Source organism: Eleutherodactylus coqui, chromosome 1 (assembly GCF_035609145.1).
Source record: "Eleutherodactylus coqui strain aEleCoq1 chromosome 1, aEleCoq1.hap1, whole genome shotgun sequence".
NCBI lineage: Eukaryota > Metazoa > Chordata > Amphibia > Anura > Eleutherodactylidae > Eleutherodactylus > Eleutherodactylus coqui.
The window spans coordinates 433,309,202-433,331,362 of record NC_089837.1 but is presented as its reverse complement, the minus strand read 5'-3'; the positions used below and the strand labels follow the sequence as shown (position 1 = coordinate 433,331,362).

Sequence of the window (22,161 nt, the reverse complement as noted above, 5' to 3'; positions counted from 1 at the left end):
AATTACCACATTGATTTTAAAAAAAACAAAAAAACTTGCATTTAAGAAATTTGCTTTTATATAATCTCCTTCAACTAGGACACGTATTACACATAAAGAGGGGTTCCTATAATTGGGCTTAGGCTACTCAACTTCTGCCACCAGAGAAATTCAACTTTCATGTGTACGTTACGTCGTTTTCTCTTTTGAAGTATTACATGACAATGATTTCTAAGAGAGTGTGACTGCTTTCCATCAGATAAAGGTTGTGGTGAATATTAACCCTTTCCAACCCACTGTCTGACGTCTGAAGACATTCTGATTTAAGGCTGTACAGCTCTGATGTTGGAAGACGTCTGTCAGGGTTCTCTTACTGTATTTTGCCAGCCTCTCTGCTGTCGGAGCCTATCCAATGTGTCACCTCATGCAGTACTGGCTTTAGCCAGCAGATAGCACCGTTGTATAACGTCAGAAAAAGAGTAAGCCCCCTAGGAAAACCAGGATACAAATTGGATTGGAAAGGGTTAACCTTTGTATTTATAGTGTGACCCAACATACTCCCTATGGATCACAACTTTGCAACATCTCCTAAACCAAAAATCTTCTAGCGTGAGCAGTATCCCCATTTTACTGAATTTTACACTTGCTTTTAGGATTTGAGGTTTCATCGCTTCCTTTTTTTTAATACAAGGTATCTGTTAGCTCAGCTTAAACTGTGAATCGCTCTGGGCAGACTATGACATTTCAAGTTAAATGCAACTGACTTACTGATTAGTGTCTGTTTCCAAGTGAAATGTAACCTTTACGCAAAGGGGGAAATCAGATAAAGAACAATCAAGACTGCAGTAGCCAGATTCAGAAATATAGCACCAAAATGTTCATGTATCAAGTTCAGGAGACACAGAGATGTATAGATAAGACACAGATCAGATAAAAAGATGGGAAATAGATGTAAGACGATAGAAAACAAATTCCATCTTTCACACCATTAAAGTAAAATGTTGAATAACATTTGAAGTTAATGCAAATGTAGCAAAGCACAAAGTTTTCCCATTTCATGCTATGTTCTTAATTGTGATTGTTCTCAGCAAGAGAAACCAAGTAATCTTGTAGATGTTCTTAATGCACATGCAGAGCTGCTTGTTCAGAATTCTGCCTGTTTCGCTTGATCCAAGATGGCAGCTTACAACATAGATGTAACTTAAAGGAAATCTGTCATCAGGTTCATGCTGCCCGAACGACGGGCATGAACCCGGGACAGATATGCCCACTTGGCTCATGTATGTTTTATTCTAAAATGCTGAAAAAAACACTTCTAAGTATATATTTTTTCTGAAATGTAGAAGTGTTTCAGAATAAAACATACATGGACCGAATAGGTATATTTGTCCCAGGTTTTACTTTTTAATGTCTTCGCAACTTTGTCTCTAACCCTGTCCAAGCTGTAATGTAAGATGAACGGGGTCTTTCGGCTCCTGGATGATGTTTTCTGTGATAACTCTTGAACTAAAAGGTTTGAGAAGGAAGAGGATTTGGTGACTGGTGTTCTGCCTGAAGAAAGCTGGATAGGGGACTCACAGCTGCATTACTATTGACTATTGCCACATGAGTGACAATTTGAGTAAGAAGCCAGTGCAGGCAGGGGAGGAATTTAACGAATGCTATTCATAGTGGTTGGAACACAAGAGGTGGAGAATGACCAGGTATATCACGAAAAGCCCAGCGGGAATTATTTACATTGTTTGACTCTCAACAAGCTATCGGCGGGGTCTTCTATTTTGATCTACTCTAAGCTTTACAGAACAGTGAAAATAATTTTTTAAAGAAAGAATCACAACTTTTTATTCTGTGAAATACATATTTTTTTTTTTAGGCAGGTGAACAGAATAGAAGTTGTAAAAAAAACAACAAAAAAAACAAAAACGACTCTTAATGGCAAAGTCATATTGAGGGTCCTTTTACACGGGACGATAATGGTTTGATTCCCGCCATCCAGCAAGAATCTGAGCAGTTATCGTTCAGTGTAAATGCATGCTCTGGCTGAGCGATGAACGAGAATTTGGTCCCTTCTTGTTCAGTTTCTGCGTGCAGAAACCTGAACGATCCCTGGAACGCTCCATCTCCATTCACTGAGCGATGCTCGTTCCTGTGTAAAAGCACAAGAGTATTTATCGCTGGGATGACCTATTGGGTATCTGCACCCGACACGTCTTCCCGTGTAAAAGCATAGAGGTCAACACTTAAGGCAGCCGTCATAGCTTACCACCATTCCTGGACTAGCAATACGTAGCTTAGAAAAGGCTTCAGTGTCGATACTTATATATCACGATTAGAGGTGAGCGAGTATCGTCCTTTTCAAGTACCTGCCTACTCGCCCGCAAAGATTCAGGTGCCGGCGGGGGAAAGATCTCTCTCTCCCCTTCGTTCCCTCCTGCTCACTCCCGCAACACAGTGCTCACACCCGCTGGCACCCGAATCTTTGCGGGCAAGCAGCCAGGTACTCGAAAAGGACGATACTCGCTCGAGTATCTGTCCTTACCGAGTACGCTCACTCATCTCTAATCACGATCCACAAACTGTAATAGGTTAATGTTCCATCAAAAGGACACAAGACCATCGTTCTTTATAGGATGAAAGAACTGATATTCACAAAAACATGTTTGCTAAACCTTGGGGGAAACAATTATGTATGTTTGGCTGGTGTAGGGTGTTATTAACCAGTGTCTGGAAAAAGTCTGAATAGGAGATGTTTTTATTAAATTTTTTTAAATCTGTCTACAATCACAACTATATTCCAGATTTTCTGTTCCTCAGATGTTTCGGTACCAGTAACTTTGTATTGCTATAAAATGAACTGAAATCGATTGCAAAGAATTACGATGACAAATTGTCTTTACTTTGGACAATTGCGACTTCTAAGAAGGGTCCATTGACAATGTGTCTGCTAGCCGGGAGGCCCAGCAATTAGTTGTTATTCATGGAGATACCTGGAAGTCTTTAAATTTCCTTCAGCGCCACCACAGAGAAAATTAAGCATTACACAGTGCTCATTCATATTATGTTGCCTGTGTAATGAAGGACAGGACCTCTATAGATTAACATTTTTTGCAATTGCTGTCCACTTTGGCCAAGCAATAAAAGGCCCTGAACAGAGGACTTCCCCCTCCCATATTAACTCAGAATTTCTGAAAAACAGGTTATATGGAAATAAATAACGTGGTGTTCACATGGCTGCACTAAAAGGGGTCATCTGGTTTGAAAAGCTATTAAATGTTGCGTCTTACTTGTCTTTGTGGACCTTTAAATGTTATGCTTTAGGGTTACTAGGCTCTCCTTATAAACATACTTCACAACATTCAAACAAAAAGCAAAACATATACTTGAAATACAGTGAGAGCTTAATGACATATGATGCTCCGTATTTACACAACCCCCTGGGCTTGCATTGGTCCATGCTTCAAAGTACTGTATTGAATTTGCAAAAAAAAAGTGGGCCAAGAAAAACCAAGTGGACAAGTAATTAGTTCTTATTGCTTAGAAGATGCAACACTAGTTCCTCATCCTCTGTTAGGGAAAGTCCTGTGTTTAGTGGCTCGAATTGTTCCTCTAAGCTTGGGGTGGTCTTCCTCTTTTTGGCAGACACAGCTTTATTTTCTGGGTCCTTGGATTTTCCAGCGAAAGTTCTCTTCCTTGGTGGCATCTCCTCATGGTCACTTTGAAAAAGCAAGGAAAAGGAAAGACACATTATAATTTTCAATATACAAGTGAATTAAAAATGAGACTTTCTTCAATAGAAGCATATATGAAATGAATCTGTAGATAATGAAGCTCTACTTTAAACACTATACCGTATTGTTTCCTATTTCCAATGGAAAGGTAGTTGTTCAGTTGACCTGCACTGAGCTATGGTCAGTATCAGAGGTAGAAATAACACATGTACAAGCGAGTTTAGGGTTTCAAAACCACTTCATGTGTACTTGTATACATGAGGCTGAGCAGAATACTGAGCTGCAGCTAATTACAAAGCTCTTAATTCACAACCAATCAGTAAGGAACTTTCTCTTTGACCAGGAAGCATTTGATCTTTCTGTAGATGTCAGCTGCCAGGGAGGAAGTGCAGTGCCCAACCTCAGGATACACACCAGAGAAATTGGAAGAATGTACAGCCGCAGCCTGGGAACATCCTCAGTATGGACCTGTCATTTAATATGATTCTATCTTTTCCACACAGCAGCTTCTTGGTTATGTACATAGGGGTAAATCCTTCCTTCCAGCCCTGTCTCCTCCCCCTACACCTTGATGTCTGAGGTGCTGCAGAGCAGGAGGAGGAGAACTGCTTCAGAGAAGATTTTATCACTACGTACATAAAGAAGAAGCACTAAGGATTGGATTAAGCAAGGAAAACACAGCAGTCCCTAATAAGAAAAGAAGTACTCTGTGCTGTTTGTGCTTGTTACTATTGATCAAACACTGCTGTTATTGTCAGGGTTATGAAGAGCCTTGTAATAGCACAAAAGGAGGCACCATTACTTCCTGTGGCACTTAAGGTGCATTTACACACACAGATAATCACTTAAAATTCATCAGAAACTAACAGTTATGAGCGATCATTTTGCATTAGCTACTAATGGGCTAATCAGCCCATTAGTAGCTAACTAGCTTTATTTGCATGTATTAAGAGATCAGCGCGTGGTCTGTTCTCTAAATACATCAATACTGTTCTCCAGCGGGACAGCTTCTGAAAGAATGTTATTAGCGCTGTTTGGGAAGAACTTTGTGTGTGGTCCGTCTTATCAGTCCCGAAGGATTTTAAGCTGAGCTGAACTCCCCAATGGAACGAAAAGTGCACGGTAAGTGCACGATGAGCACACATTTACACACAGCGATTACAGCTCAAAAGATGGCTTTTCAGCGAATTTTGAATGATAATCATTGTGTGTAAAAGGGCCTTAAAGGGGTTGTCCCGCGCCGAAACGGGTTTTTTTTTTTTCAAACCCCCCCCCCCCCCCCCCCCCGTTCGGCGCGAGACAACCCCGATGCAGGGACCTAAAGAAAGCTTACCGGAGCGCTTACCTTAATCCCCGCGCTCCGGTGACTTCTATACTTACCGGTGAAGATGGCCGCCGGGATCCTCTTCCTCCGTGGACCGCAGCTCTTCTGTGCGGTCCATTGCCGATTCCAGCCTCCTGATTGGCTGGAATCGGCACGTGACGGGGCGGAGCTACACGGAGCCCCATAGAGAACAGGAAAAGACCTGGACTGCGCAAGCGCGGCTAATTTGGCCATCGGAGGGCGAAAATTAGTCGGCTCCATGGGAACGAGGACGCTAGCAACGGAGCAGGTAAGTATAAAACTTTTTATAACTTCTGTATGGCTCATAATTAATGCACAATGTACATTACAAAGTGCATTATTATGGCCACACAGAAGTGTATAGACCCACTTGCTGCCGCGGGACAACCCCTTTAAGTTTGTGGAGGCACTATTACTTCAGGGTCACAAGGTAGGCAGTGCACTATGAGCTTGTGAGGAGAAAAAGGGGTAACAACTTTATGGGGCATTATAAGTTTCTAAGAGCATAAAGACAGCACTATTATTTTCCGGGACACAAAGGGAAAACTTTTAGCTAGTGTGGCACAAAACTATTAGCTTTTGGGGGGACACTGCTTTTCTCTGTTTTGTTTTTAGTCTACAGTCACTTATCGAAATGATTCATGAAATCACATAAATTGCGCACTGTCACAGCCTGCTCTTCAGTGTATGAAGTAAAATAGGTTTAGAATTCTCTAAATTCTGTGTTCATGAAGCACTGCTATAAGTTATAGTAATGTTTCCTTGCATAAACTGTGCTTCTAACACTTCATATGCTTATGTATTATTAATCTGAATTACTGCAAACTCCTCAATAATGTTGGGAGAAGGATTATTACTTTTCTACAAAATACGTATTGCAGCTTCTGGTCAGTACCATTCTTGTATGTAAACTGACAAGCATAAAGTCATGTAAAAAATTAGAAACTTAGTTTGGTCATAATTCTGCCAGCAAAACGCTCAAACTTTTTCTAGTATGACCTATTTCAACAGTTGCATATTATTACTTCTTTAAAGAACATTTCATGCAACTGTCTTGTGCCAAATACATTCATAAAGAAAGAAAGAAAAACAAAAATCAAACCTGGTATGTTCTGGCACAGTCGGTATTGATTGATTAATGATGCCCTTTTCACACTCAGTTGAAAGTGGAGCGCTTCCAATGCAAAAAGTCTGCACATAGCTCTGGGTGTACACACAATGCTGCGTACTATGCACTGAGTATTGAGTTTAAGGTCTTCTACGTTGCAGGTTGCATAGAATTATCGCCATTATCCCCCTGAATTCCTGTGCTCAGGCCTTGGGAAAGATTTTGGTTTCTTTTCAGCAAAATTCAAAAACACATGGATTCATTTGTTTCCTATGAAATTGGTGCATGTGTGTTCGTGCCTCTCAACATTGCTGAGCTAAGTCTCCCTAATACTATGGTCATTCACTAAAGAAGTCTTATGTCCTCTAAGCTTGGGATCCAGTTGCATGTCTTTACAGCTGCACTACACTACACTAAACGCACTGTCAATCAAACGTGACATCAGTCATTGATAATGAGCGCTGGAGATCACATGACAACATACTACTGCTAGGCCCCATATGTAATGAAAGCTGGTATGGACGAACGATGTGGTGTACAACAAAAAGAAGAAGAGTCGCACTTGTGTCAAGGGGGGACGTAGCTGAAAATATAGGCAACCACATTCTGTGATCATTGGACACGAGAGAGACAATTTAAAAGCTCAGCCCCTGTGGAGGTAGAGAACCTAAGTGTTGAAGTTTGAATGGGATAGCATTTGTTATGACCGATGCCATTTTTTGAATGCATCTATTGAAGCCCATAGAGGCAAGTTCCAAAAAGCTGATATTTTTCTATGTTTAGTCTTTATCATAGTCCATATTCATGTACAGAGTTAAATGATTGAGAAGAAGTTAGAAAACTTTGGAATAATTATATGTTTTAGTTTATGTGAACTTTTAGCCTTCGAAGTTAGTGACACATAAAATATAAATTGTGCATTTATGAACACGCACCGCCAAGGCCTATAATATAACACGGTTCACCAGGTAGACTATAAACATCAATTTACAATGCCGGTAAAGCCTTACAATTATGAACGCAGGGATAACAACTATCTATATGCTTTTAAGTGATCAGGTAGCGATATGAATTAACTTAAGAGAAATTAAAGGCGCAGCAATGGCAAGAAAGATCTTGATTCCATGTCCAAGTTGTCTCCTGCTATTCAGATTTGTAACTTCTAAAACAGCTTGGAACACTTTGCAAATGTCAATTAGCCTGAAATGTCCTCTGATGATCAATTTTCTATTACAGGGCTACATGGAGATATATAAATAAGTCAAAGAATCGCTAGAGGTCCGATTCCCAGAATGCACATCATGAAGCAATCTGTGCTAATATACAGGCAGACCATTACTTTGAGTGATCCATTTGCCTCTGTCCACCTTTACGGCTACACGGGAACAGGAAAGGTTACAGATTGTCCTATAATGAGCTCATCACTAGTAACAGATACGGTTCACGGTAATGAACTGCAATGACAGGTAAAACCCTCTTCAGGTTTATTGATAGTGATTATGTAGAAATTGTGATTCATCTTAAGATCCCTACATGACCGACAACCCACAGTCTGGATTTTAGATGAGGACATGAAGAAGACTGCTCTTCAATCCTGGAGAAGAAAGAGACAAGGATATAAAAAATATCCAGACACCATTACAGCAGAGAGGAATTTGATATGCCTCTTAAAGGGGTTGTGAAGGATTAGAAAAACATGGTTGCTTTCTTCCAGTAAAAAAACCAAAACCCCCCTAAAAAAAGCACACAGGTCGTGTGTAATATTACATGTCAACCTTATTTACTTACATGAAGAAAACTGCAATACGAGAGGACTCTGGGGCGGTACTAATCTGTAACAATGCCTTTGAGGTTTTTAGTGTTAACTTATTATAACTCTGGGTTAAAGGGTTTGTTTAAGGCCCTTTTACCTGGAAGTATTATCATTCAGAAACGAGTGAAAATGAATGATAATTCTCCAGTGTAAACAATAGTTCGTTTGCTTATCATTTATTGTTCATTTCCTGCAAGCATAAAAATCGCTGGCTCGTTCGTTAACACTTGTTAGGGATTTTACTTACGTAGTGGTTTTACTGCCTTATTTATTTTTTCTTTGCAGCTACCAAAATTGTTTTTGCTGTGTTCTCTGGTTCTTTGACATATAGGGCTAGTTTTTTCTAACTTTTTTCAGTTTCAGTGGGATAAAGAGCTAAATAAGTTTTTTTTTTTTTTTTTTAGTTTAGGAGGTTTTTTTTAGTAGTAAATTTACACTCAAAATAAAGTATGGGAATGGGTTCCTCATTTTGTTTCAGACGTTTTTATATATAATTTGTATAGTTTTGGATAACGGTGCATACATCGGTGGTTTTGGTTGGCAGAGGGTCATTTTCTTTTATATGTATATATTTATTTTATTCTGTAATTTTTTAAAATTATTTTTAGTAACTATTTTTTTTTACCATATATGTTCCCCATGACGTAATATAAGACTTTCGAGGGTCAATAACATTGTATTTCTTTTTTTCTTTTATTTCAGACTTTTCCATTGTAGCTGGGGCATCCATATGAGCTCCAGTTATAGTGGAAAACAACCCCCCGTAGTGACAAGTCACTAGCAGAGCTCATCAGCGTCTACTAGGACCCTACAGCTCTTCTGTGACAGACACACCTAGTGATCACGTGATCGCCAGGTGGTATAGTGGAAGTTATACTTCCATTTTCACTCATTGAGCGTTATGTAGCCAGGAAAGGGCAAGGCAGAAGCGGTTAAAAAATGCTTCTCCCTTCTCCTCCAGGGCCTTAGCTGTCACTAACAGTTGAGGACCCGACCTGCTCCTGCTTGAATGCAGGAGCCAAGGCTTTAATCCCATGCCGTACTTCTGCTATCGGCCGGGATTAAAGCCCAGGATCAAGCGCCGTATATTTACTGCTCCTGGCATTAAAGGGTTAAATCAGCAGGTTCATATGACTTTAATGCGTGTGGCCAACTTAAACTGTTTTTACGCTCAAAAAACGTTTGACATAGTGGTCCTGATACAGAGACCCCCTACCAATTGCTAGAACAAAGCAGCTGAAGTGCTGTCACCAATTCTTAGGTAAACATGGGCCCATTAACTTTCTGTCTTCCGCTAGGTAGCAGTGATAGCACTGGGATGAGGGCTTCAGCTGATTTGTTCTCACCCAGCACCCAGACATGTCAAAAGTTTTTGGAAAGAGCAATTACACTTTAAGGGTACATTCACACGTAAAGGAAATTAGGTGGATTTTCCCCTGTGAAAAATCCACCCATTTCCATTACATGTAAATGTACCCCAAGACTGATTTTCAGACTGACTAGGCATCTACTTCCTCGGTTTCTCCAGAAGTGAAATGAAGTGACAAAAAATTTATGGGAGCAATTTTGTGGCACCAATGGGGCTGTAATGTACTAATTTTGAACCCCATAAGAGTCACACAAAATGGTTAGAGCAAATGTCTCCAATACATACTATAAAAGCAGCATATTACACGGACAGCTCTGCTCTCCTATTAGTCACACCCTATCCCCACAGGAATACTATATTCTTCCAAGTTTACGATCAGGAAAACGTAACTAAATTTTTCAATATTGTGCTGGCTAAAATGAGAATGGACACGTTTCTGTAGTATGCTGTGTTTATATTGGCAGCCTTTAGGGTGGTTTCACATGGGGTTGTGGCGTTGTTTTTGTTTTTTAAATGCCAGATTTTAAGTCAGTTTTAATGCAATTTTTAAAGACAAACTTCACACCAGCATATGTGCGCTGCAAAATTTGTGGAACGAACGTTGCTTTTTTGCGTACACATGAGCATATATTTTGCTGTTTTTTGCACGTGCAAAGAAATACACATCGATGCTCTCAGCCATTGGAACGGCTAATTAGTCAATTTCCGAGATGCACAGGAAAAATATTTAAATCAAGGTGTTCTCTCACAGCATATTGCGTGCGCAAATACACCCGTGTGAAGCCAACCTTCACTTAAGTGGACTCAAAAAGGGATTGGAAATATACAGGAAGGACTTCTACTACTACTTCCTGCTGGACCCACTTCTGGCTTTAACTCAAAAAAAAAAATCGCTGTTTTCAAAAAATGCTGTGTGTGAATTCACGTTCGGAAATTTCAAATTAATGGCCAACAATACAATACAATACAATACAACAATAATAATAAAACTTTATACAACTGACTCACTTTAAAGCAACCCTTTAATCCCAGGACAAAATTTGAAGTAAAAAACTTCCAATTCTGGTACCCTTTATTTGCATTGTTCTGCACAGATCCACCGGTCTCCATGACCCTTTTTTGGTCTTCTAAATTGGCCACAGTGCTTACTTGACTACCCAATGTACACTGTGAAGTACTAGAGCATCAGTTAGACACTTTAAGCTGCTCTTGGACTGGCCAGTGCCGCTCAGTCCGAAAGCAGAGTGAAGTCTCTCAGACTATGGATGCATGGAGTGCATTGGGTAAGGAGAAAAGTGCTGCGACCATCTCGGAAGACAAAAGTGGGGCCCCAGTTTGAGCAGATGCACGGAAGAGCACAAACAGTGGGCAGTTAATCTTAGGTTCCCTCCTTTCTAACCTAAAATGTTGTCCCAAGAACAATGATTCTTGCCCGATGTACAAAGTCAAGTGACGTCATGTCACATGGGCATGATAGACAACTTCTGCCCGCCAAGGTAATTTTTTTTTTTCATTTTGACTTTACCATGGGAGGCAGAAGATTGGCCAATGCGATCGTATGATGTATTAGTATGGACAACCCCATCATCATGCAGGATTGTCACTAAGGAACAGCAAAAGGAGACGGGTGGCATGATAGTGGAGGAGAAAACATACCTTTTTATTTTTTTTTATTTTAGTCAAACTTTTTATGATAAATGAAAAACCCTTCAAAGAAGCTGAATTGACAATTTTATTCTACATGTTGCAAAGTGAAAAACCCATTCCACAAGATACGGCTTTATACAGGCCCAACCTTTTGTAACATGACTTTACAACTTTGGTCACAATAACTTTCTCCCCTTTGCAACTGAACAGCTGAGCAGCATAAATGCAAAATCTAATATGTGGATAATTCCTAATTTTGCAAGCTGTTTTCAGAGCTCCTCATTTTATATCCAAATTGTATTATGCTAAAAGAAAGTTCTATTTTTACTCCCTCTAACCCTTCATTTCAACACGCTGGGTTTTAATTAAGGAGTGTTAAAATCTTGTTTTATTCTGTTGCTCCAGATGTCTCCTCATCCCAAACTGTGTTATCTTACTTTAATGAAATGTAACCAATGAAACAAGGAGGTGTTAACTAGACTGGGGAAAGATGTCAGTAAGGGCTGAACTTACACAGAAAATACCATAAAGAAGCCATCAAACTAGAAAGATCTGCTCAGGAAGCTTATGGTTACTACTTGCATTAGACTTAACAGCAAAAGATCCTCAGAAAATTACATCAAGCTTTTATTACACCATTTTGGTACTTTACATTTTTGAATGACTATCCATATGAAAATAAATTCCTGATATATTCCAGTTTTCGTAATGGCCACTAGAGAACACTCAATAGGTTAAGATTTTCTATTTTCTGCAGCTTGCTTTTTAGATTTGCTATGTAGATTAGGGCAGGCTAAGCAGAGTCATCTCATTGCCAATAGAAGGTATGGGATTTAATGACAGCTGGCAGCTCTATTGCACTCATGTATGCAGCTGACCTGCCAATCTCTGGGAAGGTGCAAAACTCCATCTGTTCTCTGTCTACAAACTCCCATAATGCACAACTTAATGCACTCATCATTAGAAAGGAGGGTCTGCAGAGATCCAGTAAGTGCCCCAAATCCTTTAGCGTTTCTTCAGCAGGCTGTACATATATTTAATTGTGCCTGGTACTGAAATTCAGCACTATTGATGCCCTTTTTGTGCGGATTGTGAAGATCATGGCCATCAAACCTCACCCAATCATACTCTGGTGGAATAAGGAAAGGTTAATTTTTGTGTGGAAAATGCTTTTAAAGATGTTGTCCAGAGAGGTCCCCTTACCCGGACCTATGGTGTGGGAACTTTCATTTCCTGTCTGTCTGCAACACCAGGTCACGTGGTATAGACCCTCTCTGTGCATGTCTTGTCATCTCAAGGTGCTGGCTGTTTGGCAAATCCTAATAACTAAGCTAGCGCCCTTCTCTGTCATGACTGATGCAGACAGAGGAGAGGGCTAGCTTAGCTATTAACTCCTTAAGGACCAGACGGTTTTGTACACCTAAAGTGGTGGTGGTTTTACTGCCCTATTTTTTTTCCTTCAGCTACCAAAATTACTTTTGCTGCCTTTTATTCACCCGTGAGATATAGGGCTATTTTTTTAAATATCTTTTTTCACTGATTCCCTCCCTCGTTTTTTAGTTTTATTGGGAATAAAAAAAATGATGTAACATTTGTATATATTTTTTTATTAGTAAATTTACAGTAAAATAAAGTATGAGAATGGTTCCATCATTTTGTTTTGGACATTTTGATACATAATATGTATAGTTTTAGATTACTGGGCCCATACGTCAGTATTTTCTTTACTATGTATATTTTTTTATTTTATTCAATAATTTTAAAATCTTATTTTTGTAACTATTTTTAACATCTATGACCCCCATGACGTTATATAAGACCTCTTGGGGACATTCACAACTTTTTTTTTTTTTGACACTTTCACTGTAAGCTGGGGCACCCATAGGAGCCCCAGTTACAGGGGAAAACGTCAGTCACTAACAGCTAATCAGGGTCTACTAGGACCCTGCAGCTCTGCTGTGCCAGAGGGCTCCCAGTGGTCACATGATTGCTAGGTTGCATAGAGGAGCTTATACTTCCACTTTCCCTCTTTAGTATCTAAAGTACATAGCGCTCCTTGAGCGCTATGTACCAGGAAAAGGAGAAGGCGAAGGCGAAAGTGGTTAAAAAACACTTCTCGATTCTCCTTCAGGTTCTTAGCTTTTACTTATAGCACAGTCTGGCGAAGGATTTTGCATTCCTATGCAATCTATTTAAAAAGGTTGTCCTATGAAAAATATTGTTTCCAGTTAAATGCAGTCCATGATTATAAACATTTTTGTTTTCACACTTATTTCAAAAAAATGTTTCTATGCCGAGATATTCCAGGACTAATGTTAGAATAGTATTTGTGAAACAACCTCTTTTGGGTGATTGCAGACGGCTGGGTCGGATTCCAACTACGAGAATTCCCACAGCGGAATGCGACCCGTGCCTCTGCAGTGACCCGTGGCTCACTTCCTCAGTCATCTTCTCTCTGCTCTGTGATGTGCCGGCGGTGAACAGCTGCGATGCGTCAGCGGTGACGTTTCTGTGCGAGACTTTGAGAGGCTCGCCCAAAGATAGGACATGGGTTTTCACGCAGTCACATCCTGCATAGGATTGCATAATGTAATGCAATCCTATGGCAGCGTGCAACGGCAGATATTCCGCACGAAATCTCGCCGTAGAATTTCTGCCCCTGTGCATTCAGCCTAAAGGAAATATTATTTTAGCAAATTGGTAATATACTCTTGTAGTTGTTGTGGGTTCACAAAGCTTTCTCATCATACAGCTGCAGACACGTCTTGTTATGATTCTAGAGAAAAGGTCACCTAATACAGGGGAGCTGGATATCTTAAAATCATCATCTTAGAACCCTCGCTGTCCTACAAGACTAGTTTTCTTTACACTGTATCAATTTTTGCTGCTTCAGTCTCACTTTATTATGGTCACAATACTTGCCTCTGGTTTATTTTTAAACCAATTTTGGGTTCTTTTTTTCGTCTTGAGACACAGACTTTTCAAACTTTGCAGCTCCCAGGCAATAAAAGGAAGAAGTCAGGCATGTGATCTTAATTCCAAATCTGCTGCAGTGTGCTTGCATATACAGTAGGTTGAATGCGCTTAAGATGGTATATTACTAGTTTCATGTGAAACGCTGCACTGCAGTCACCAGGCAGTTAAAAGGTAGTCACTCGCCCTTTACTATTTACTTATTTTTCAAGCGCGCTAATTCAAAGAAGCTGCACAACTGGAGAATAGGGTTAAACTACACTGCACTACATATATGATACAGATTATATATATATATATATATATATATATATATATATAGCCGCATTATATATATATAAAACAATAACAGTAAATCAACAAAATGATAACAGATCGATACGGAGAGAGAGAGGACCCTGCCTGCAAGGGCTTACAGTGTACAGGGGAACGGGGGGGAGAAGGTGCTCATCTCATGGTGGCAGTAGGGTTACTGTAGATTGCAGGCTTGTCTGAAGGAAGAGCTTTCAGGTTGCTACTGAAGCTTTCCCAGGTGGTGGAGAGTCTGATGGGTTGAGGTAGCAAGTTCCAGAGTATGGCCAGTCTCACACGGATGGGTCAGATTCTGCCTGTGTGAGTCCGCAGTGGAATCCGGCCCTCACCCCCGCAATACCTGTCAATTCTTTACTATGGATGACTGCAGTTGTTCGCTGTCGGTCATGCCCAGTACAGATTTTGTTTTCAAAATATCTTGGAGTGGCAATACGGTAGAGAGAGGTAGGAGGGGGTTGGAGACCATACGACTGTCAAGACTGGGGGTGTTCTGGTTTCTGGACAGAGGGAGCAGTTGAGGGGAAGTGGGAGGTGAAGGTAAGTTGTGGTCAGATACGGTAGGAGAGGGGAGTTAGAAAAAGTTGATAAAAGCAGGGGCGAGTGAAGATTAGGTCCAATGCTTGAAAATCTTTGTTAGTTGGGGGGAGGACCATTGCAAGAAACCGCAGCATGTCCTATTTTGGTACATAGTACAAATTTAGCATATACCGTAAATACACATGCTACATATGTATTGTGTACTGCGTACAACACACGTGAAAAATGCGCACAGAATACACAGGCCACGTAGGACAGTGTGAATAAGCCCTTAGTTTGTCCTCTCTAACCATTAAATAGTATTTATAAATCTGCCCAAATGTCTACAATAAAAAAATAAATTTTAGAATTGCGACACCCGCGTGGATGACCCGTAGTTCAAGCAGCCCTTGGGAAGCATGATTTGCGTATGCCACGCACGGAAAAGAAATCGCAGCATGCTCCATTGTACCACAGATTCCATGCGGATGGGCTCCATTGATGTCTATGGAAGTGAGTGATCTGTAATTCAATTGCGGATATGTAGGCAGATACCTCTCTGGCTGCTTGGAGACCAAGCGGTGAGGTGGGAATGAGGGGGAAGGCAGACGGGCACTTTGAGCTTGCGATTTTTTTTCCGCTCAGAAAAAAATAAGGAAAAATGCACTCGCATTCATTTAAAAATAATTTCTGCCCTGACACACATTCTTCCGCTGCGGAAATCCGCGCTGGCTGCTTTTTACCAAAAACAGCACCACAGCTGTACATGCACTGTATCTGGTATTTCAGCTGAACTCCGTTGAAGTGAAGGTGGCTGAACTGCAATACCAGATGCAAACCATTGACTAATGTGGTGCTGTTTCTGAGAGAAAGCAGCCATATTTTTCTAAGGACTGTTTCAGACAACCGTATATCGGCCGGGTATTCACGCTGGCCGATATACGGCGTCTCTGTCTGCAGGTGGAGGAGGCTGCTCTGAGCTCCCGCCCCCTCTCTGCCTCCTCTCCACCCCCTCTCCGCCCCTCTGCACTATTTTCAATGAGGGGAGGCTGGACGGGGGCAGAGCTAATTACCGTCCACTTAGCCCCACCTCTGTCCCACCTCCTTATTGCAGATAGTGCAGAGGGGCGAAGAGGGGGTGGAGAGGAGGCAGAGAGGGGGCGGGAGCTCAGAGCACTGCTACCGGCTCTTCCAGCCCTTCCACCTGCAGACAGAGACGCCGTATATCGGCCGGCGTGAATACCCGGCCGATATATGGTCGTCTGAAACAGCCCTAATTCTGTACAACCCCTTTAAGATCTGGGCTAGGCAACAATTTGGGGAGAAAAACTGAGGGTTCCAACAATTCATTTTCATATTCAAAAGTTTCTACATTATTTTTTTTTTCTAATTAAAGTTTGTTCTTTTAAAAAGTATTTAAAGGGCAACTAGCACACAGTGACCTTAAAGGGGTTGTCCCGCGCCGAAACGGGTTTTTTTTTTTTTTTAACCCCCCCCCCCCCCCCCCCCGTTCGGCGCGAGACAACCCCGATGCAGGGGCTAAAAAAACAACCCGCACAGCGCTTACCTGAATCCCGGCGGTCCGGCGTCTTCATACTCACCTGCTGAAGATGGCCGCCGGGATCCTCTGTCTCCATGGACCGCAGGGCTTCTGTGCGGTCCATTGCCGATTCCAGCCTCCTGATTGGCTGGATTCGGCACGTGACGGGGCGGAGCTACACGGAGCCCCATTCAGAAAAGAAGAAGGCCCGGACTGCGCAAGCGCGGCTAATTTGGCCATCGGAGGGCGAAAATTAGTCGGCACCATGGAGACGAGGACGCCAGCAACGGAGCAGGTAAGTATAAAACTTTTTATAACTTCTGTATGGCTCATAATTAATGCACAATGTACATTACAAAGTGCATTAATATGGCCATACAGAAGTGTATAGACCCACTTGCTGCCGCGGGACAACCCCTTTAAGATCATACTGATCTAATAGAGTACAAAAGCAAGAAGTGTTGGCATGGGCTCACAGGCAGCCTACAACTTCAGCCGTGAAGATTTGAGACATGAATAAGATACTAGAATAATTTTTAAGAGCGCTTTAATATAGATTTTCTGATAGTTCGCCTTTAATTATTTTACTCATCACACATACTTCAGTCATTATAAGGTTAACTGGATGCCGTCTTCCATAGACCAGATTATTGGGAATGAATAATTAGCTGGCTTGTATAAAAACATCTGGCAAACAGATTTTTGAGCCTAAAAAGAGAGTCAACTCCAAAATATTGGCATTTGGATAATCAAACATACTGTGCCACAATCTTATTTTCGGATAATAAATTTTAATTTACAAGGCCAAGGCAACGATCCTAATGAAGATTAATTACTGCAGTGTCTTTCATAAAGCTCAGTGCAGCTTCTTCCTAAGTTACTGTCAAAACACTAATGAAAATATATTGTGTTGTTAAAGTCTTTTCTCTGGCCATTGTCTGGCCTCAAGAATGACCAAAAAATTTAATCATGAAGAATTAAAAAAAAAAAAAAAAAACAGCCGAAAAATAAATTTCATTGGAAAAAAAAATACATACAAAAAGTTCACAGTTTATAAGGTTATATGAAGAATAAATTTAAAATAACCTATAAGCTCCCTATGTGTGCTCAGCTATCTGCAGATATTCTAAGAATTTTAAAAAGGAGGTATTCTGTGGCTAAATCTTTTTTCAAAAACTCAGTGCCTGTCGAAAAAGTTATAAAGGACCATTTACACAGAGCGATGATCGCTCAAAAATTGCTAAAAAGTGATCTTTTGAGCGATCCTCATTGCGTCTAAACGTGCGCCCATCGTGCACTTTTCGGGCACTGCTAGCTGATCATTAAATTTAGGCCAACCTAAAAATGGTCTTCCAGCCTTATCAGCAGTTCTCCACGGGTAGTGCTGATAGCATTGTTTCCCGTTGGAGAACAAAGGAACTCAAAGCAGATAAGAACCCTCGGGCTTTTAACTGCTTTCAGCTAAAAGGCTTCATTTGCACACTAAATTGCTATTAAGTAGCCAAGTAGCTACTTAATAGTTTATGCAAAATGATTGCTCAAAGCTGTCACTCAAATTGTAGTTTGAGCAATCTTTGAGCGATCATAGCTCCGTATAATGGCCTTTAGCCATTGTGTTGTATACCACCATGCCAACCTGGCCCCTCCGGTCTCCGCTTAATCCCAAATCAGCTACTTATGTGCCATCTAAGCACATGACCACTGTGGACAATTATTGGTCTTGGAGTCAGCAACGCCGAGGCCAGTGACTAACCACAGCATTCATGCATTTCGGCACATGACCACTCTACCCAGAAGCAGACAGAGGCCAGAGTGGTGGAGGAATGCAACAGATGAGGTTGGCTTAGAATTTTATCAGCAGTCAATGAGTTTTTGGGGAAAAAAAATGCAGCCACCAGACAACCCCTTTAAAAGGCATTCTTCATATTGGTTTTATTTCCTCATGTCTCTAAGGTACTAACCCACACAAAAAACAAGCCCTCATATGGCCACATCAACTGAAAAATAAAAAAAGGTTTTATTTAAGAGTGGAGATGAAACCCCCCCCCCCCCCCCAATAGAGAACCCCAGGTCGGAAATCATGGACAGAAGCTAAAACGTGGCATAAACGTATTCTAAGGCCGCCTTCACATTAGTATAGGAGATTTGTTCACTAGGGAAAAGTTTAAGAATGTGTATACTCTCCTGTCTACCAAGAATACATCAACCTGCATACTTTGTATGTTCCTTCTCAGTTCCTATAGTTTTTTTCCCCCAAAATATTGTAGTTTTCTCCATTATTAAAATAAACCATTAGGTTACGATGACCCTAAATATCTACATCAACATCTCAGGTATCTACATCAACATCTCAGGAGGCAGCTTCTTGTCGAATGGGGAACTGGAAGACCATGAGGTTTTGTTTTATTTAAGTATATAAAAGTAACATTTTTAAAATACTGTTGGCCATACCAGATTTTTACAAAGACTGATTGCATCCTGATACAATAGATTTTAGCTGGGAATATATTTAATTTAGCTCCAATTATTGAAACGAGTGACATCCCTTGCGGTGGCAGTCCATTTCAGATTCTAATTTGCATACACTGCTTAATAATGCTCACCTAAAGAAAAAGGTCTTCTAACGATGGCCAGCCCATTAATAAACGAAGGTTTCATGTCAACGATACAGCCATTGCAATTAATCACAATCTTACTTGTCCCATATGCCTCTCAATTATTACCAAAAATAATAGAGAGCCGCGTGGACTTCTTTTTAATTATCTGTAGACGGTTGTGTTGTGAATTCAATGGAAAGAAGATAAAGGAGCAGGAATACCTCAAGTGTTGCATCTCTCCACACAGGTAATTATGGGTCATGTAAGCGCCTGAGAGACTACAAAGAGTCGTAGTTTAATGAGCCAAGGAATTAGCGCTCATTTACATGGAACAATATCTACGGTGGCATATTTAGTGAGCTTCATTATTTTCAAAGTAACGCTATAGCCAAAGGGTGGAACTGCCGCAGGTCTCCATAGAATCCCAGCAAAATCAGCGACAAATCCGTGACAAAGGCCACAAATGCTACATGAGGATTAGTTGTGGAGGGACCAAGGAATTCCTCCAAATTTAAATGGGAGATTCTGTGATGAAAACAATTAAGATGCTGCGGATCGTAAATCTGCACCATAGGTTAATTCCGTGTGGATTTCTTTTTGCAGCGCGTGGATGAGAGTTGTCAGAATATAATCCACTTTACAGCTGCTGTATCTTGAGGCTTCGTTCACATGGCAGAACAACAAGGATTTCATATCCCATTATCCAAACTATAAATTTGCGCTGTAATAATTAATTAGGTTGCGGTCTAGGAAAAATAAAATAATTTCCATGTCAATTCGCAAAAACCACGTTAAATGGCTGCACATGCATTTGGCTCATTGCATGGGGCTAAGGGTGGAATCAGACGACCGTATATCAGCTCGGTTTTCACGCCGAGCCGATATACGGTATCCTCATCTGCCGGGGGGAGAGGGGGGAGGATGGAAGAGCCAGGAGCAGGAACTGAGCTCCCGCCCCCTCTCTGCCTCTTCTCCACCCCCTCTCCGCTCCTCTGCACTATTTGCAATGAAAGGAGGCTGGATGGGGGCGGGGCTAAGTTTTTCGAATTAGCCTCGCCCCCGTCCCGCCTCTCCCTATTGCAAATAGTGCAGAGGGGCGGAGAGGAGGCAGAGAGGGGGCGGGAGCTCAGAGCACTGCTCCTGGCTCTTCCAGGCTCGCCCCCTGCAGAGAGAGACGACGTATATTGGATGGGCGTGAAAACCCAGCCGATATACGGTCGTCTGAATCCAGCCTAAAATCGTGTGCAGATCTGCAGTATTTCGAAATGTAAATCAGCAGCAAAAATTTCCAACGTCTGAAGAAGGCTTAGGCTGGGTTCACACAGGGCGGATTTGCCACGAAAATTCCATCCGGAATTTCGCGGCAGCAGATCCGCCTGCGGCCGCTAATCCCCGATTTAGCCAGCCATATGGATAAGGTTTCTCAGAAATCGCGTCCACACGGGGAAAGCGAATCCGTCGCAGCAAAGCCGGTGCTGCGGCGCGGATTCGCCGGCCGCAGCATGTACTTTTTTTTTAATCCACTGCGGCTGCGTTCTCCTCAAAGCCCTTCATCGAGCACTGGCCAATCAGAGGCAGCGCTTCCAAAAGGCGGGGATTTTTCAATCCCCGGCCAGAAAAGGTGAAGAACAACAGTGGCGGGGATCGGGAAGAAGATGCAGCGGAGCCACGGACAATGCTTCTAAGGTGATGTATCCTTTTTTATCCCTGCAGCTAGGGCTTATTCTTGGGGTAGAGCTTATATTTCAAGTCACACGACTGTAGGGCTAGCGATGCGATATCACTGCTATTTTCTTGCGGTGATGTTGTCGCCCGTTTGAAGGCGGCCTAAGGGCCATAGTACATAAGCATCAGCTACTGCCATTAAAAGGGGTTGTCCCGCGCCGAAACGGGTTGTTTTTTTTTAAACCCCCCCCCCCCCGTTCGGCGCGAGACAACCCCGATGCAGGGGTTAAAAAAACAACCCGCACAGCGCTTACCTGAATCCCGGCGGTCCGGCGTCTTCATACTTACCTGCTGAAGATGGCCGCCGGGATCCTCTGTCTCCGTGGACCGCAGGGCTTCTGTGCGGTCCATTGCCGATTCCAGCCTCCTGATTGGCTGGAATCGGCATGTGACGGGGCGGAGCTACACGGAGCCGGCATTCTACACGAGCGGCCCCATAGAAGACTGCAGAAGACCCGGACTGCGCAAGCGCGGCTAATTTGGCCATCGGAGGGCGAAAATTAGTCGGCTCCATGGGAACGAGGACGCTAGCAACGGAGCAGGTAAGTAAAAAACTTTTTATAACTTCTGTATGGCTCATAATTAATGCACAATGTACATTACAAAGTGCATTATTATGGCCATACAGAAGTGTATAGACCCACTTGCTGCCGCGGGACAACCCCTTTAACGCTTACGATTACTGCCAATTACCAGCTGTGTCTGGATTTGCAACATGAAGCAACTATAAGTTATACACAGCAGCATTTCTGATACTCCATTTGTTTTAAATGCTATGTGCACCTTTATATGTAAACGTCCTACAGTTGTAATGATTCTAAAATGAGAAACTGGGGGTCTTAATTAAAGATGTAATGTTTTGTGTCTACAGCCCTCTATAACAAATCTATGCATCTCCATTGTATTAGACTACAATCTGTGTAGTCTGATCCTGCAGTTACAGCTAGCACTGCGGTCTTCTAATTGTTATTTTAGTAGCTGGCAAAAAATGGGGGATATACTGTATAACTAGCAATATGACTGCAGGATTAAGCTATGGAGGATTTGTGTGAAGCCTCTTAAGCCTGGTTTAAAGGCAACGATTATCGCTCAAAAGATGTCTTTTGAGCAATAATCGTTGTGTGCATTTAGAGGGCAAGGTGATCGCTCAAACCTTGAGTGATCAATTTGTGCTCTGAGCGGGGTATGCAGAAGACAAGCGGGGCCACTTGTCTTCTGCATCCAGCTGTTCTCTCCTCGCAGTGCTCAGCTGGTATACAGCTGAGTGCTCCGAGCGGGGTATGCAGAACACAGCTGGAGCGCTGTGTTCTTCATACCCTGGCTGTGTTCACTGAGCGGGATCCAGCTGAAACAATAGTATCAGCTGTATCCAGCTGTGAATCCCTGATAAGGTTGATCGGCATGCTGAAAGAAAACAATGAGCGACGGCTTAACGAAAACTGCCCGATGTAAGTGCAGTTAGATACAATGATTATCGCTCAAAAGATGGCTTTTGAGTGACAATCGTTG

The 22,161-nt window shown here is 41.9% G+C and overlaps 1 protein-coding gene across 1 annotated transcript in view; it reads right to left on the bottom strand.

The window, feature by feature from the left end:
* Positions 1–2,715: 2,715 nt before the first annotated feature.
* DDX10 (DEAD-box helicase 10) overlaps positions 2,716–22,161 on the bottom strand; it is a 219,381-nt gene continuing 199,935 nt past the window's right edge. Inside the window, exon 18 of the mRNA XM_066582115.1 lies at positions 2,716–3,692. Within this exon, the coding sequence (XP_066438212.1) occupies positions 3,500–3,692 (193 nt within the window). The 3' untranslated portion in view covers positions 2,716–3,499. The remainder of the gene's footprint in view (positions 3,693–22,161) is intronic.